The 17,783-nt window shown below is 44.0% G+C and overlaps 1 protein-coding gene across 3 annotated transcripts in view; it reads left to right on the top strand.

The window, feature by feature from the left end:
- Positions 1 to 16,894, top strand: part of SLC66A2 (solute carrier family 66 member 2) — a 74,621-nt gene extending 57,727 nt beyond the window's left edge. For all 3 annotated transcript variants that reach the window (XM_061449608.1, XM_061449609.1, XM_061449607.1), the window contains one exon: positions 15,225 to 16,894. In XM_061449608.1, coding sequence (XP_061305592.1) covers positions 15,225 to 15,435 — 211 coding nt within the window. In that variant the 3' untranslated portion in view covers positions 15,436 to 16,894. The remainder of the gene's footprint in view (positions 1 to 15,224) is intronic.
- Positions 16,895 to 17,783: the final 889 nt, after the last annotated feature.

Raw genomic sequence — 17,783 nt, 5'->3', positions numbered from 1 at the left:
CCCAGGTGCGAGAAAGAATTTTAGCATTAGGACTGAGCTGAGCTGAGTGTCTTGAACACTCAGAAGCACACATTCCAGGTGATACCCCAGTGTGGCCATCAATGGTTAGCTTGGAAGTATGGGCCCAATAAGCAAGGTAGTCTTGCAGGGGTTGTTGAGCTCCTGGTGTGTGCTGTTGTCTCTTTACTGACTGCACGCTTGGGTACAGGTTAGCACATGCTATGCCTGGCTCAGGACTGCTTGCGCAGCTGAGGGGTTGGAGGGACAGAGCCAGGTGACCTGGGTTTAGCAGTAGCAGTCAGTTTTTCTCCTTCTTGGTAGCTGGTGCAGCGCTGTGTTTTGACTTTCAGCCTGGGAACAGTGCTGATAACACCGATGTTTTCAGTTGTTGCTAAGTAATGTTTACCCTGACCAAGGACTTTGTGAGGCTCATGCTCTGCCAGGGAGGAGGGGAAGCCAGGAGGAAGCAGAGACAGGACACCTGACCCAAGCTAGCCAGAGGTATTCCATACCACAACATGGCATGCCTGGGGTGGGGGGTAACTGGGAGTTACCCGGAAGGACACAGGTTTCTGGGTCGGACTTGTTTTCGGCGGGTGGTATTGTATTCTCTTCCCTTGTTATTTTCTCTTATCATTGTTGTCGTTGATAGTAGCGGTGGTGATTTGTGTTGTACACTGGTTGCTGGACTGTTCTTGTCTCAACCTGTGGGAGTTACACTCTTTCAGTCCTCCTCCCCATCCCTCCGGGAAGGGGGAAGGGGAGAGCCCTGGGGTGGGGGGGGCCTCGATTGCTTCCAGCCCGACACCACTCACTGGGAGTGAGTGAACAAGCTGTCTGGCTAGGGTTTAAGCCACGACACCAGGGAAGGGCTGTGTCATCCCCTTGTCTCTCTTCTAGTCTGTGGCCAGTTTTCAGTCTGCTTGAAAGGACCCTCCTTTCTGCATATCTTTGGCTGTCACATTTGGTTGACACTGGATCAAAGGCACAAAACTTCACCACCTAGATACAACTAGCACAATCAGTTACTCTGCTTATGTGTGAACCTGTCTTGATAAATCTGGCCTAAAAAGGCTGAATGAGGAAAACCTCATTGCATTCAATCAGATCATTGTGCAATGAAATAAAGAAAATAGTTAGTCCCTCCTGTGGCAGTACTGTACTGGTCACAGTGATTATCCTGTTTTAAAAACCACAAGTTGCCGAAGGAGAAATAATCAGCATTTATCATCTCAGGAGCTGCCGGAGCCAGGAGCTGCAAATTTTAAGAATGCTTTTCCACTCAAAGTGTTTTATGACGTGTGCTGCAGCTGTGAGCCAGTTACGAGCAGGCATTTATCTGAAAGTATCCAGTGAAATAAGTGCAGTGTAAAGAGATATGAAAGAGAAATTATATTAAATGTGTATCCTGAGATATTATTTCCTCATTTTCACTATAGATAATACTAAAAATAGGAGAAGATGGTATGTCTTGGGAAGATAAAATTTTGTTGTGGGGTGCTTTTATTTGGTACTGCTTTATAGCTTTTTGCTTGCTATGCAGCTCTTCATACAGTTTTTTTAAGACAAGCGTTTGACTTTCGAGGACAATGTTTTTCCCAGAGACCAATCCTTTCTTTATTCAAACTCTGGGGAGATTAATGTGAGCTGCTAGGTATTTTTGCCTGTATTGAATTAGCCAGGTGCTGTGATGTCGGGCTTTATTCAGGGCTGGCTAACCAATGTGTGGCCACCCCCTCTATTTAGATTTAAGGAGATTAGGCAAGTGCTGTAAAGGTGCCACTGCTGTGGTTTCTTGGGATTTTTTTTGCCTGGGGGAATTTTTGAATAGTGAGTTACTTGCTTTGTAGTTCTGCTGTTTAAAAGGAAACAAAACCCTAATCCAGAGAGGAGTAGCATCAGTTGTGCGTGTTTCTGCCCAGGCACTAGTAATGCATTAGCTTCTTAACTAAAAATAAATTTAGTTCCATAGAAGAGAGATGTTAGATGCAGTTGACATCTATTACAGCAGCTTCATTACATATCTGTGCTTCTTTGGGGAGGTTCAGTGAAGGAGTAAGAGAAATTAACTGAAAAGGACTTAAAAAGTGTCAAAAGAAGAAAAGTTAAAAGAAGATAATGCAGGCAATACCACTATTGATTCCGCCCATCCCCAGCTTCTGTTTCTCACTGAGAGAAACTGCATGGATGAGAGCAAAATCAAAGAAATAGAAGTAGGGATAATGGATGCATACATGAGAGTTTTCCTCTTCTCAGTGTGCCATACACATAAGGCAAACACTGGCCAGTACAGTGGTGACCTGAGTTTGGAGTGCATTGTGTCCAGTCTGGCACTAACAGCAATGAAGCTGCTGAAGAGAGAAAACTCTTTCTCTGAGGCTTTGAGATTGTAGACTCCAAATCCTCATATAAGCATGTCTACTCTTATTCTTAAAATAGTAGTTGCTTTATATACTAAATAGTCAAGAGAGAGGAGGTTGAAGAGGGGTACAGGAAGTAGGGGCCACTGGGTTAATTAAATAAGAATAGCTTTATGGATTCAAATCATCTGACCCATAAATTGAGAAGCAGGTTTTTCATTACAGAAAGCATTGTATAGACAATCATAAGCGACTGAGTTCTAAAAGAGAAAGTAGATTTCAAGAGAATAATTGGGAACTAATAGGTAAATCTGGGATCCTCGCAAATGGAGTAATCAAGGTCTTAAGTGTGAACCAGAAATACATTGCTAAATGCAAAATTATTAGCACTACTTAAAAGTGGTTTGTACTTTGTGTTGTATAGGCTATTCCTTATTTTCACTGCCTTTTCTACTGCACTAAGTTAATCAGAGTTGTCAGTGTGCTTACAAATTGCCCATTTTAAACTATTCTTACCATTTATTGTAGTTATGTGATCGTATTCATCTTCCTAAGTGCTTTTTCTGCTCAGATCTTTAGCTTTCTCTGTGGGTTTGCAAAAGTTGTTGTCATTGCTTCTGAGGCTCCAGACAGCATTCATACAATTTTCTGGGGAAGTTTTACTTGTTCTATTGTTTTGCTTTGGTGACATTTCTTGTTTAATTACTGTGTCACTGATCAGCTGGTTACTATTGTCCTAAATGGTTGCCTTTATATAAAATAGTCTGGGGTTTCTAATTTCTGGACTTTGCATACATATCCATGTTTGCAACAGTTTGAGGAGTAGTCAGTAAACAATTTTCATGACTGGATGGACCATTTTTTTTGTACAACTGTAAGGCATATCACTTACAGCTTCTCTTCTCGCTACCCTTTTTCATTTGTGGTTCTAATAAACACCAGAACATCAGATTCCCTTCCTTAATCTGGCTGTTTTAAAGTTAAGAGTTTCGAAAGTCATCTCTAGTCCTCAGAAGATTGCTAGTTTCTTCTCCCTTTGAAGTGTTACTAAGTCAGGAAAGTAAAGAGGCTTGGTCTTTCTTTAGTGCACTCAGGCAGAGTCCTGTCAGCATGTGAACAAATAGATTGAAAACATTTTGTTCTGATCCCAGGAAGCAAACGGATTCTCTGCTCCTCTCCCACACCCTCTTTTCAATCACAGCAGACCTGTGATCAATGCTTCAGGTTCAAGGACCTGCACTTTTGCTTGAGTCCCTGTGGGCATACGGCCTGTGGGTTGCTGTGCTGGGGTCAGTGCTGTGTTCACCTCTGTGCTTGCCTGCTGTGCCTCCCCAGAACTGTTCTGTCAAGGCCCGTAGCACCACAGTATGAGGCTCCAAAGGCAGTTCTTTGTGTCCTGTGCGCTCAAGACATCTGAGAATTCCAGGAACTGAAGGAAGAGGCAGGTGAAAAAAACTGGTGATGGAGATTTTCTTTCCCTTACCCTTCCATTACTTCTGACAGGGTGAGCAGCAGTATCCACTTCCCTTAAGTATCATCCAGAGTGCAGCACAATGTGGACTGCTAAAGCTCTTGTTCATATTGAACCTCTTTCTCATTTCTCTTCCCCTGGCACCTCAGCCTGTCAGTTAAAAAGGTAAATTCAAAGCAGTTGACTTCAAAGCAAAAGCATTCATCTTTTACAAATAGTTCAAGGCTTCTTTACAGTAATGGGAATAAAACACTGTTGGCATATTTAGTGAGTGCTTTCTTCAGTTGGTGCTTTTCACTGTGCCCTGAAAATTTGGAATACAAGAGAAAATGTACTTCTGCTAGAAAAAAACACATTCCATTAAATTTGGGCACTCTGTTTTCTGCTGGCAAGGAAGTGTCATGCAAGGTATTTTGCATGATTAAGGTCAGGTCTTGCCAAGATGCTAAAGTTCAGAACTGAGGCACCTGAGAGACTTAAGTTTTCTAAGGATGCCCTTTTTCCTCTGTTACCTAACAAATTTAGGAACAGAAGTGCCTCAATTCCAATGCCGGTATTATTTTGACAGAACTCACCACAGTCGGTTGTGTAAGTGGAATAAGTTATCTACTTACGTGTTTGCAGAATTGTCTCCTGTCGTGGTTTAAACCCAGCCAGACAGCTCTTTCACTCCTTCCCTCCCTTTTCCTCCCTCCTTCCCCCCTCCCTTCCCCGCTCCTGGAGGGATGGGGAGGAGAATTAAAAGAATGTAACTCCCATGGGTTGAGATAAGAACAGTCCAGTAACTAAGGTATAACACAAACCACTACTGCTACCACCAATGATAATAATGATAAGAGAAAATAACAAGGGAAGAGAATACAATACCACCCGCCGAAAACAAGTCCGCCCAGACAACCCCATGTCCTTCCGGGTAACTCCCAGTTACCCCCCTGGGCATGATGCCATGCTGTGGTATGGAATATCTCTTTGGCTAGTTCGGGTCCGGTGTCCTGTCTCTGCTTCCTCACGGCTTCCCCTCCTCCCTGGCAGAGCATGAGACTCAGAAAGTCCTTGGTCAGGCTAAACATTGCTTAGCAACAACTGAAAACATCGGTATTATCAGCGCTGTTCCCAGGCTGAAAGTCAAAACACAACACTGCACCAGCTACCAAGAAGGAGAAAAATTGACTGCTACTGCTAAACCCAGGATGCTCCCTCAATGCAGTAGGGCTGAGTGAGATTAGGAATATAGAATGGAAGTAAAATGAGACTTGGGTTTGGAGAAATGTAGATTGAGATGCAAGGATGCAAATATCCATAATGGTAATACTGACCGTGATGAAGATCTGTAAGTGAGCAGAGTGGTGAGTAATGTAGGGGGTTAATAAATGAGCTAGAACAGCAAGAAACTGGTGAAACTTAGGCCAGGAAATTACTTTGCAGGGTGGTCCAGAAAGATGAGGTTTTTTTTCTGTTAGAATTTGACCTGCAGTGGTGCATTTGGTCCCCGGCTCTTCAGACACAGAGAGGCAAGCAAACAGAGAAAATTTGGAAGTGCAGTGACTGACAGGATGGATGATTTACCTGAAAACTGAGACAGGGAGTGCTTGTAGCATTCTTGAGTGGGATGTAAGAAGAAACAAAGCGTGGTGTCAGAAAAAGCTGTTTTAGCAAGGCTCAAAGGTAGGATTGTGCCAGGGAGGATGGCAGGGAATGTTGTATGTCCACATAATTACATGCCAAGCAAGATGTCCTGGCATTGTCAGGTAAGGTTTTTCAGGGTAATGATAGAAGCCCTGTCCCTTCAGATACTAAATCTTGTATTAGAGAATTTCCTAAAGCAGGATTCATAGTGTGCACAGGGGCAGAAACAAGGGTTTGGGAATGAAAATACCTAGGGGATATTTGACCTCCAGAAAGTCTGGGCCGAAATTTTAAGATTTGCTTCATGCTATTATCTGTGGGATGTGATTGTGATGCTTTTATTTCCTCCCTTCAGCATTCAGTTCTGTCCACAGCAGGGCTTTAAAGCACTAGGGCTTTAAACCTAAGCAGGGCTCAGCAGCCAGTGTAAGTCAGTGGTGATGCTGCACATGGAAAGTGGCTCAGAAAGTGTTGGATTGTGATGGCACCTCCTGGCAAAGTACAACCTTCCTGCACACAGGCATATGGTCCATCACTGTTGCCTTGAACTTCAGTACTGTCGTGGTTTAAACCCAGTCAGGTAACTTGTTCACTCACTCCCAGTGAGTGGTGCCGAGCTGACAACAATCGAGGTCCGTGTCCCCCCCCCCCCACCGGGGTTCTCCCCCACTCCCGGAGGAACGGGGAGGAGGATCGAAAGAGTGCAACTCCCACGGGTTGAGACAAGAACAGTCCAGCAACCAATGTACACAAATCACCACCGCAATTATCAACTACAACAGTGATAAGGGAAAATAACAAGGGAAGAGAATACGATACCACCGGCCAAGAAGACGAGTTCCACCCGGAAGCCCTGTGTCCTTCCGGGTAACTCCCAGTCACCCCCCACCCCGGCCATGACGTGCTGTGGTATGGAATACCTCCCTGGCTAGCCCGAGTCAGGCACCCCGTCTCTGCTTCCTCCCGGCTTCCCCTCCTCCCTGGCAGAGCATGAGCCTCACAAAGTCCTTGGTCAGGGTAAACATCACTTAGCAACAACTGAAAACATTGACTTCACCAACACTGTTCTCAGGTTGGAAGTCAAAACACAGCACTGCACCAGCTAGCACAAAGGAAAAAAAAACAAACATGACTACTACTGCTGAACCCAGGACAAGTACCTCTGTGCACGCATATGCATGTGGAAGGAAAGGGGAAAACCGGCATTTTGTATGAAGACTTAGCTGCTGACATACCCTTATACAGAGCTGCAAGACATTATTTCCTTGTAACGGTGAAGTGGTTTTGAGAAGAGTGCGAGCTGTGTTTCTTGCAAACATCTTAACTTTACTTCTGGGCAGTAAACTGATTGCAAGGTAGGACTTTGTCCCTGAGCGATCACTCTCACTAGTGTGATTTGGGTTTTCAGTCCTTCTGTGTTTTCTTAGAATGTGAGAAGGATTTTGCTAGCTGAAGGATGTGATTAATTCATAAAAAGTAATGACTGTAATATCATTAGATTTTGTCCTCATGGCGCTGGCATTGGAGACAATTACTGAACACTCGTCATCCACAATAAGGAGGGCATTAGAGCTAGAACTGTTACCTTATGTATGTTGACTAAAGTGACAATTGCAGTTACTGAATTTTAATACTAAAAGCACATTCAGAGTAAGTACCAGTTCCCATATGAAGAAGAGGGAAAAATGTGTTCAAATTACCTCAAGTTAAATTGGAGGAAGAGTCTGATGATTTCTTTGTTGCCTAGGACAGGAAGAAAGGAAGATTTAAGAGTTATGATTCGAGCCTTGGGATACACAGCTGAAGCTGTGCCGAAGCAAAGCTTTGTTCCCTCCTGTCTTTTTATTACTTTTCAAATCGTATGTGTCTCAAGTTACTTAGAGCTAGAGACAGCAATACACTGAGTGGTGCTAACACAGGGACGTAATTTTGCCATCTCTTAGCACTGGCCCTGTGGGGCATAGCAGTGGTGTCATTAGCTGTGTCTACAGTGCCATTAATTGTAATGCCTTGAGCGAGAGGTGAGAGACAGGGAAGGAGTGACAGGTATTCAAAAACAACTTCATGGGATGCTGAAGGGTGGTGTAATTTAGGCATGCTCTGCACCATTTATGTTAAGGTGGCACTACCGTGTGCATTGGCAGCTGACTGTATTACTCTGAGCAGTGTAAGGCGTGATTTGCTGCTACTTGAGGAGAGATGCTCCATCTCATGGCAGCAGGTCTTGAAGCTTCCAAATCTGCCTGCAGCAGCAGCAGAGCCTGTCTCGGACATGTTTGTACCACGTGTCTGAGCAGACCTGACCTTTGCAGTCTGGCCAGTGTCCATTTGTGTCTCCTGGCAGGAAGTGCACTAGTGTGAATTGTGGTTCAAGTATTTCCTCTGATCCACAGAGAGATTTGTTTTCCCACCTGCTGTGCAAACACTTAGGGTGTTTGAGGCTGTTAAGACCTGCCGCCCCTCTTTCTGAAGCACAAGCTGCGGAACACTAGAAATATTTTGTAGCTGTTAAGGGTTACCAGTTAGTGGACATGTACAGACTAAACTTTAGGCATAGCTGCTTGAAATAGCCAGAGGCCATACGAGTGATCCTGGACTATCCACCAACACCAGACCCGTGTTCTGTGTCTTTGTAGTTTCTCCTTGATTGTCCTTTGACAGACGTGTTCTAACACATACGGGCTTTTGGGTGGATGTGCTAAGCAGGGTCAAAATGCCTCACACCCTGCAGCTTTATGGAATTTAGAAAACAGAAGTTTATGCTGAAAAGTAATTGACAAATACCTGCTTACCATAATTTTCCATGAACCTTCGTTTTATTTGTGAGTCTGCATAAAATGCATATGTTGAAAAAGAACCCATCAGCAATCACTTCAGACTGCATCTTTCTGGGATTGTTTGCCTGATGGTGTTCCAGAGTGAAGTCATCCATTTTATCTTTCCTCAGGGATGTGTACAGTCTTTCACAAGAGCTTTCAGACAGTTTGCTCTTGTACTGCAGCCCTCTGTGGTATCCATTGGTCATGGTTGTGGCTTTAACTCAACTGCTTTAGCTCATTTCCAGAGATCCAAAATAAATGCTGGATCTCTCTTGCCACATGCTCCTCTTAACTCCTGCTAGCATTGCAGGGCTGAACAAATGACTCCATCTGGAGATGGTTAGTGTTGCTCCAGCCTCAGAGGAATTGTTGAGGAGTGAGGTAAGGCACTCTTACCAAGGCAGAGCACGTAGGACTGGTGGACAGTTTCATGCTTGGATTCCAGCTGGCTGTGCAGTATTTAAAAACAAGATCTATGCTTGCTCACACGGAAGGACACATCTTAAGGTGTGCACATTTAGTTTCCACATTTTCAAACTTTGGACACTTTGGATATCCGATCCCAATGTTTTCTTCTCTTTTCCTTTTCAGTAATTTTTGGCAGGCAAAACAAATAGGTTAGCATCAGCAGAACTCCTTTTTTGTTAGGCCATATGGCTTTTTGTTATGAACAAATGCTCTATTTATTAATTTTTGTTTCTTTTGTGCAGTATCAAAAATACCATGGCATTTGGATTTCGTGTTTTCTGGTCTGTGTTTCACTGTTGAAGGCAGGCCAGCCTGTGATCGAAGTGCAGTGTTACAGATGCTTGCTGTCTTCTCTAAGGAGACTATTTTGGAGCTGCAAATGGGAGCTGAAAGTTTTCCAGAGTCAGGATGTTATAACTGAATCTGCTTTCTCTTCCAGGCATAACCATACAAATGGCTTGTGGGAGGCAACAGCTTAAAAGGTTGCACCTTCTGTACCATCTTGCTTGCTTCCCAAAACCAAATGCAATGTTCAAAATACTCATTGACAGGCTGTTTCGATGTGTACCTTATTGCTGGAGGAAATATTAACTTGTCAGCCCTTAAATAATTTTATTCTACTTTTATATCCCCAGTCATCTAAAGAACTGTCACCAGTTTTTAAACATATATGAAAGTCAAGTGATAGTATATATATGAAGAAATGTCTGAAACTACAGCAGTCTAAAAGCTCAGATTTTTGAGCCTGGCATTTCCCATGTCATGGCCATGACGCTGGGAAATTTGTGGTCAACTTCCACCGATTCTTGAACAAAAAGAGCCCAGGCTAATTCTCTTCCTTTTAGTTACAGTTGCCTGGGATAGAAAGAGAGAGAAAAAACATCCCCCTAAAAGAGCAGCATTCAAAGTAGATAAAGGTCAATAAATTATACTCATTTTTCTTTTATTGAAAATAACCGGATTTTTGAGTTCATTGACTGTCTGAGCACAATTAGAAACAAGTGTGTGACTGTAGCAGGATATAATTACACCAGGGCAACACAAGCCTCCTGTTGCTATTTCTGCTGCAGTGTTTGGTCAAACCACTACAGAATTTCTCAGCGGAAGTCACTGTCTCATGTCTGATCCTCTTTGTGTCTTCCAGCTTGCAGGGTATTTTTGGGTTTGTGTGTTAAGCTACAAACATGCAGAGTCATAACATTGATGTGAGAAAATCTACAGTGCAAACGGGAAGCGAGTACTGCCATATCTTTCTTGTGTGGGTTTTGTGCTAAGTACCAGCCTGTGTTCTGCAGACTGCTGCTTTGCAGCTCTGCTAATGTGCTACTGTTTGTAAGTTATTTGGATGGATGATTGCAACTAGTCTTCAGACAGACCAGTTTACCAGGGAGGTGGAAGACAGGGCTTCATGGCTTATATTTTTTAACAAGATCCTTTTTTTGGCAGTTTTTGCTCTTTCAGATGAAGGAAGAAGAGTCACAGAATCACAGACTGGTTTGGGCTGCAAGGGACTTTTAAAGCTCAGCTAGTTGCAGCCCCCTGCCATGGACAGGGCCACCTTCCACTAGACCAGGTTGCTGAAAGCCCCATCCAACCTGGCCTTCAACACTTCCAGGGACGGGGCAGCCACAGCTTCTCTGAGCAACCTGTGCCAGTGCCTCACTACCCTTGTACATACCCTTGTAAAAAATCTCTCTCCAGATTTCTTGAAAGGTGTAATGACCAAAAAGTGACTAATGCTGAGCAGAGTGTGTGCAGACTCCAAAGGAAAACCAGAGACTTGATACTGTTGCAGGCAGGTTTTGAGCAGAAAGAATGAAGATGCCGAAAGGCTTTGATTTGAGCTTATTAGTCCTGGATAAGGGAATTGAGACTAAATACCTAGCTAATCTCATTGTTCTGTAAATTACTCAGTCTCTGTTAGCTTCTCAAGGAGAAGCAACAAAGCTCTTTGGAATGCACCTTACAAGCTCTCTCTGCATCTGAATAATTTCAGGAGTATTCTCCTGAAAAATTATGCTTCATTGGCTAACTGCAGATACGGTGTACTCATAAGTGTTTTCTGCCTCTAGTTGCCGTCACTTCATAATTAATACACAATATGTAAGGGACCTGAATGAAACAGGTTGTTCCATGAGAAAAGTGAATGCTGTTTTCTAGCATGCCATTTATTTATTTAGCAAATGAAGCTTGGTACAGCGTCTGTGTGGCATCTGCTGTCTGCGGTGGAGAACAGCAGTACTGTAGGGCATTTTTATATTGCCATATTAAAAAAAAGCCTTCAGCAATCCATCCCTAATCTAGCATCTGATCAGAAGTGATGGTGTCTTTCTGAGAATTAATTCCAACAGCAGAATAAATAAGTGTTCTTTCAGATTTTATGAGCAATTGAAAAATGCCAGCTTTTCCTCTTTGTGGTCAATTGCAATTGACACAGACCTGATACTGACTGTTACTACATTAGCAGCTCCTTGTAACAAGCTCAGCTGTAAGGAAGGCACTTGCTTTTAGGAGATCTGTTGTCATTGGATACTGCAGTACTGATTTAAATTACTGGGAAGTGCTATTTTTACTGAAAGTCTGCTTCAGCCTCTGGCAATACCAGCTATTTCAGCACAGTTCCTGCCTCCTGTCCCTCCAGTTGGCATCTCTGTAGTCACACAATCAAATGCTGCCATTTGTTTATTTCCGTGTCCCCAGACTGCATTGTGGCACTGCTCACCCCTAACCTGCTCACTTATTTGTGCTAAGAACAGTTGAGCTGTCCTGCTAGACTGTATCCTTCATGTCAGCAGGGTGAGCATCTTCATGTCACCCCAGCTTATTTTTGGGCTATTTCAGGAAAGACACCCATTTATTTACTCCCAACTCCCGCTTTGCTGTGTAGCCAGTGCTGTGCAGAACAGCTGCGCTCACATGGCTTTGCAGATGTCAGGAAGATACAGCATGAGGCTGCTGTTTGTGCTGTGCTCTCCGGTCTCAGACAGTGTTGGTGGTCGGTCCTGACTGTCTCCTGCAGCAAAGCCTCATCTACGTTAACAGCGCAGCAGTTTCTCTTGCACTGTAAAGCTAAGGGCCAGATAAATGCCAATAGGCTGCAATCTGCCAGCTCATGGCACCTGGTGCATGGCACTGCAAAGGAGCAGAGCCATGCAGAGGGCTTGTTCATTGCCGGTGGCAGCCTGCACTGAAGCTGCTGCTGAGTCAGGTAGCTCCTTGGAAGATTCATGCTGTTGCTGTGATCCCACAGATTTACCATCATGCAGCATGCAGAGTCCTGCAGGGGAAGAAAGCTGAGACTAGAGGATTTCCCCCTGTGGTGTGTTGGTAGCTTGTTAAATATGAGCTTCACACATCTTACAGGAACTGGAGCTTCATTCAGCAAATGGAGGTTACAGCAGAGCAGTGGATGAATGGCTCAGGTGTGCTCTTCTCTTTTTCCTCTTCCTTTCCCACAGCCAACTGAAAACTCCTATTTCTTTTGAGCAATAAACCCCTTACTTTCTTCACAGACACTGGTCCTCTTTTCTCCTCCAGGGCAGGTAAGAGGCAGCTCTCTGCCCAAGATAGGTTGGCCAAGCCCCAGCACGTTGCAGCGAGTTAATCCGTCTCTGGTATTGCCAGGATGGCAGCCCACCTCGTCTAAGTGTTCTGCTAATTTTTCTGGATTCCGCATTTGTTCAGGAGTGAAATTCCAAAGCACCGGAGGTGCTAACTGGTTTAAACGCTTGCCCGTATGATCCCATACATTGTGCCACTCATGACTGTCCAGCCTCTGGGAAGATCTTTTGGTAGTATTCTTAAATAGTTGCTTAATCTTAGAGAAGACCTGAGCCAGACCCTGCTTAGCTTCCAAGGTCGGATGAGATTGGGTGTTCTCGGGGTGGTCACACCATAGGCAAAACATAGAGAGCATATGCAGCAACAAGCTGGTTCCCAGCAAAAGGAGCAGGATGCTTTCTTTCAAGGGCATTGAAAGGATATTCAAGATCTGTAACTTTTCCAGAATTGACTCCTACTGTAAATAGCCTGGTGGGGGAGTGGAGAGTGTGAGTAAATGTCTCCTCCATAGGGCAGCAAAGGATGTATGTTTTTTTGATTCAGTGACAGACCAGTGGTATTAGCTGTTTACACTACCAGTTACATTTTTTTAAGTCATTTTTGCCAAGTTGAGGTTTTCCCATGTATAGAGCATTGTCATGTCCTAGTGAGAACCCCCATCATGATGCTGATTTCCTTGAATGTCTGATGTGCGTGTGAACTGAATAGCAGGGCTCTGGAACATGCCAAGGCTACTGGAGCATGCACCAAGTTACCCAGTTGGTGTTGGAGGCTGTTGAGTTCACAAGTGGCTTCCTAGCAAAGTCCAGAATTGCTTTGACAAACTCAGCACAGCATGTCTCACAGGAAGAGGTGTGCTTCTAGTGCTTGGCTTCTACGGTGCTGCAGAACTGCAATCCCCAGTGTTTATTATTTCTTTGGAGGAGTAAACTCTTTTGTAGGCTGTGCATCTTCTGACAGCTTGTATCTTCTCCACATCTACACTGTACCCTGGGGTTACTTTTAAAACCCACTTAACTTTCTCCATGGGGAATATGTGACAAATATCTTTTGCACATTAAATTCTTAATCCAGATATTTCCTGGCATCCCTGAATAGTTTTTCTGTCAACATCGAGCAGTTAGTTTGACCTGCCAGGTTTAGCATGCGCTTTTAGTGAGGGTCCCTCAACCATGCTAGCAGAGATTGACAAATTGTGATCAGTTGCCTAGCAAACATGGATAAGCTTAAACTCAGAGGAGGAGGAATGTTGGCTGCCTGCAAGCAAGGTGCCAGTTTTATGACCCTCAGAGTTTATCACCTTTCCTAATTAAAATCCCAAACAATCCCCACCACTGCTTGCATCGGCAAACCTCCCATAAGTGTGGTGTAAGGTACTCGGTGTGACTGGGAACATGCACAAGGCAGGTGGTGCAGGCTTTTTGTGCACAGAGCACAACTGGCAGTTGCAGATTTAGCAGTTGTTTTCCTTCTCTGATTATTTATTTACATTTTTAGAATGACCTTGGATGGGGAATGACTGCTTACTCGACCCCATGTCCTTGCTTGCACTTCCACACAGTGGGAGTGGACTCACTTTGAAAGGTCCCTGAGAGGGGGTTGGAACTGGATGATCTTGAGGTCCCTTCCAGTCCTAACTATTCTATGATTCTGTGATTGAAGACCTGTTTGCACTCAGTGACATCACATGAGTTACAAAAAAGGCTTGCGTTTCCCTAGTGTGATGGGGCAATATAAACTGATGCACTTGGCCACCTTTTCTTTATAGGGAGAGAGTGGGCTGCAGCATTTGGCTTGTAATAGCATAGTGTACTTGTATCCAAAATACAAATTGTGCTAGCTCCCTGCCTGAATGTTTGAGAAACGAACATTAAGTCCTACCCTGCTGCAAGGGCCTGACTGTGTTTGATGAATTGGAGTCAATGCTGGCAAAACGTAATTGCTCATAATTATGACAAATCATGCGCAATGCTCATACTGTGAACTACAAAGCTTTTGTCCGCTGCTGCTTATCCAGCTGCTTAAAAAGCACTCCTGTTAAAGTGCATGAAGCTCAGAAACAGTCCTCAGGATCTGGCTGTTCACATTTTGTTGAGGGCACTGAAAAAAAACTGGTCTATTTGAAGAGCTTTCTTCTGTTCCCCAGAGTTTCTTCTGATGTGGGGGAGCAGGAGCTGGACTGCAGGACAGGGGATGGCTCAGCAGTGCAGCTAGATGAAAGCAAGGATGGCTATTAAAAGGAAGCCTAAGCATTGCTTTTGATCGGTGTCCTTGATAAAAATCCCTAGTGATGCTCATCCTTCCAGTAACAGCTGCAGGCATGTTGTTTTCCCTCTTTCTGTATTATTGGACAATCTGTCTTTCTGGACTTCTTTTGGTTTTGCATTTTTTGCAGCAAGAAATGGTTTCTTGTACCTCATCAGAAGTGTTTGTTTCAGCAGATGCTAAAAAAGTGTGCATGCATGAGAGAGCACTCTACATGTTATTCCACCTTGTAGGAGTGCAAAATTGCATGGACAAGAAGTAACTGCTGGAATGAATTGCCTTTGTTTTCCATGCACTGTGTTACTTTGATTTATGGTCAGTGCTGTCAGCATGTGGCAGTCATGTTTACAGAGCACCACTGAGTCAAATATCCCAACGGGATATTTTAAAATGCTGGCTACCTTCATAGCCACAGGCATTTGGAGCTGTAATTGTTGAGGTAAGAGTGCTGCAATATGTGGGGTAGAGAATTTGATCTTCCCTTCCAAGTACAGTGCTGCATGTCTTGGCTAGGTACACTGTCCTTGTCAAGGGGTGTCCCAACCCACTGTTGAGTATAAACCCTTGCTGAAGTAGGTAGCATACTGTGGCATGGCAGGTATAATCACAAGCCAAGTTCTTCTCAATAAATACTCTTTCTTTTCTGTCTTCTAGTGTCAAGATGGTGCTGATGTGGACCAGCGGGGACACATTCAAGACTGTTTACTTCATCTTGAATCAAGCCCCTTTCCAGTTCTCCATCTGTGGACTTCTGCAGGTTTTTGTGGACATTGCTATCCTGTTACAGGTTTACTTGTACAGCTACTACCCTCATCAGAAGCCCGTGCCCCACACTGCTCACCCAGCCAGCACCAAGGCCCTGTGAGGCACTTAGCTGGACAGGTTGCAGGTCAATGGCACTGTGGAGTCAGCCATGGCAGCTCCTCTTTCGCTTGTAAATACTCCTCTGTTGCCGAGTTGAAAGCAGAAATGAGAACAAGAATTGAAAGTCTGGCTGCACTTCCAGCTTGTAAGGTTTTATTTTAAATAACTTGTTCTGTTTCAAACATAGCTGTACAGAGCTGTTTCTTGGTGGGGGAGGGGCACTTTATTTTTGCATATGTACCTATGAGCCTTATCAATTCACAAATGTTTGTATATTTAATCACAAGGGCTGGATGGTTTGTGTTTTTAATGCTATTTAAAAATGTTACATCACAGAAATTATAGGATATTTTGTCGGAAACTTTTACCTATTTATATAATATAAAGTCTGTATATTGGCAGGAAGTTTGTGGCATATGCTAGCATTCACCATCTCCATGATGTAGGAAGAAGTATTGAAGAGCAAATGCAGGAACTTTCACTTTTCTTTATGAAGGGTGTCTGGTGAGCAGAGAAGGTGAGGGCAGGAGGCCCTGCAAAGAGGTGGGCAGCCAGAAATGAACCTGTCATACTCAGTGGAAAGCATCAGTGTGCTGAAGAGTGAATGGCTGGTGTTCACCTCCACTGCGGGATCAGTGTGGCAGGTGGACACATCAAGGAGATGATGAAGAGGGTCCGAGTATGGAAGATGCTGAAGCCGTGTTGAGAGCAGGCACAGCCAGTCAAGCAGTAAGCCAAAAGGAGGAGCTAACAGGATACTGCAGGTAACTTAAGTAGTCATGCTTTGAAAGGATGAGGTTTGGGAACAGTTCTCTCTGCCCTCAAGGGGCAAGCACTGCTCCTGCAGCTGTGCACAGGACACTGCTGGGCTGTAGGACGTCTTTCACAAACCAAGGGGCCATGGATGTTGCCAGTATTGCCAGGCAAGTATTTCTGTGTGGTGACTGAGCCACAAAAGTAGAAGCAACTCCACTTCCAGTGCCTCAGAAGGGGAAGTGATAAAGTTTTGAGAAGAGAAAAAGCTGCATCCTATGGAGTAGGACTAGCATCTGACAGCTTAATTTGTTAAGGTTGAGATTTATGTTTATGTTTTGTTTAATGCCAAACAAGAACCAGTTGATGTTTTGGGGTGTTTCTTGTATTTTGACCCAAGGAAGGAGTCCGTGTTTTTATTTTTCTGTTGCTTAAGATCTTCTAGGCTTTTAGAAGAATCAGCAGTCTGTACTTCAACAGAGGGACTGAAGAAGCTGAAAGAGCAGCGAGTTTATTTATAAATGTAGATGTTGCCTATAATGGCTGTTTGCCAGTGTAGGTCACCATGTCCTTCCTGAGAACTATCTGCATGTGTATAGCAGCTGCAGGAGGTGTGGACCTGCAGGGGGCTGTTGCCAAGACCCTGGGCGTCTGCAAGTTGCTGTCATGAAACCACTGTGGTTGGTATGAGGCAGCCATAGGCAAGATGCTGTCCCAGGAATAGCTGTGCATGTGCTGTGTTCTTCTGGAGGCTCCCTCCCTGTCTGACCACAAGCAAGGTGGTAGAGCAGGGACAGCTTTTTGAGAATCACTTTTTCTCCAAGATTATCCCACGAGCTCATGTTTTCTTACTGATGGCAGCAAGTCTGAGGTTTTAATAATTTCAGTGTGTAAATCAGATACTTCGCCACCCTGTTTTATTTGGGAGCCTCATGATTTGAGTCTGGACTGTCTTCATTGGTGGCAAACTGTCCTCTGGAGGGAAGGCATTAGGAGGCTACATCAGTAAAGCATAGCCGAGGAGAGCTGCTGTTCTGAGGGTAGGGCACAGAATGCTCTGCCCAGGCGCTGTCTCCATGCTCTTTGTTCAATACCATATTCTTTTAGGCCTGAAGTGACCTTACGAAGATGATATACCCGGAATGGCAGACTATGAATGTTTTGTTCCTCTCTTTTCTCCAATGTTCTGGTTGTGTTACAGGAACATCTGGGCTTTTGTCTTTTTTAATTGAAAATTTACTTAACAACTGGCTTCTCTGGTATGCTGCTTTAATGAGGATTGTATTTCTACTGTATGCAAACAAATATTTTCTTGTGTGTTTTAATGGTCTGAAGGGTTTTTTTAATAACTTGTAAGAATTTTGTATATGGTGGTCTTTTTCTAATATTCTGTGAAACGGGGATATAAGAAATAAATGGCTCTTGGGAAGTATACTTCTGTATGTTATACGTTCACCTGGGAGTGCACACTTTTGGCCACCTCTTTGGCTTTGAACTACAGGTATTACTGAGGATAAGACAACTGTTGTTTTTTCCTTTTGGGACTCTTTCCGGGGCAGTTTCTTCAGTCTGTCATCAGTACCCAAACCAGCGAGC

This window comes from Pezoporus flaviventris, unplaced genomic scaffold (assembly GCF_033815535.1).
Source record: "Pezoporus flaviventris isolate CSIRO_AGI_PZ_B2104156 unplaced genomic scaffold, CSIRO_AGI_Pfla_v1 ptg000007l, whole genome shotgun sequence".
Classification (NCBI taxonomy): domain Eukaryota; kingdom Metazoa; phylum Chordata; class Aves; order Psittaciformes; family Psittacidae; genus Pezoporus; species Pezoporus flaviventris.
Note: the sequence above shows the minus strand (reverse complement) of the source record. Positions and strands in the feature narration are given on the sequence as shown.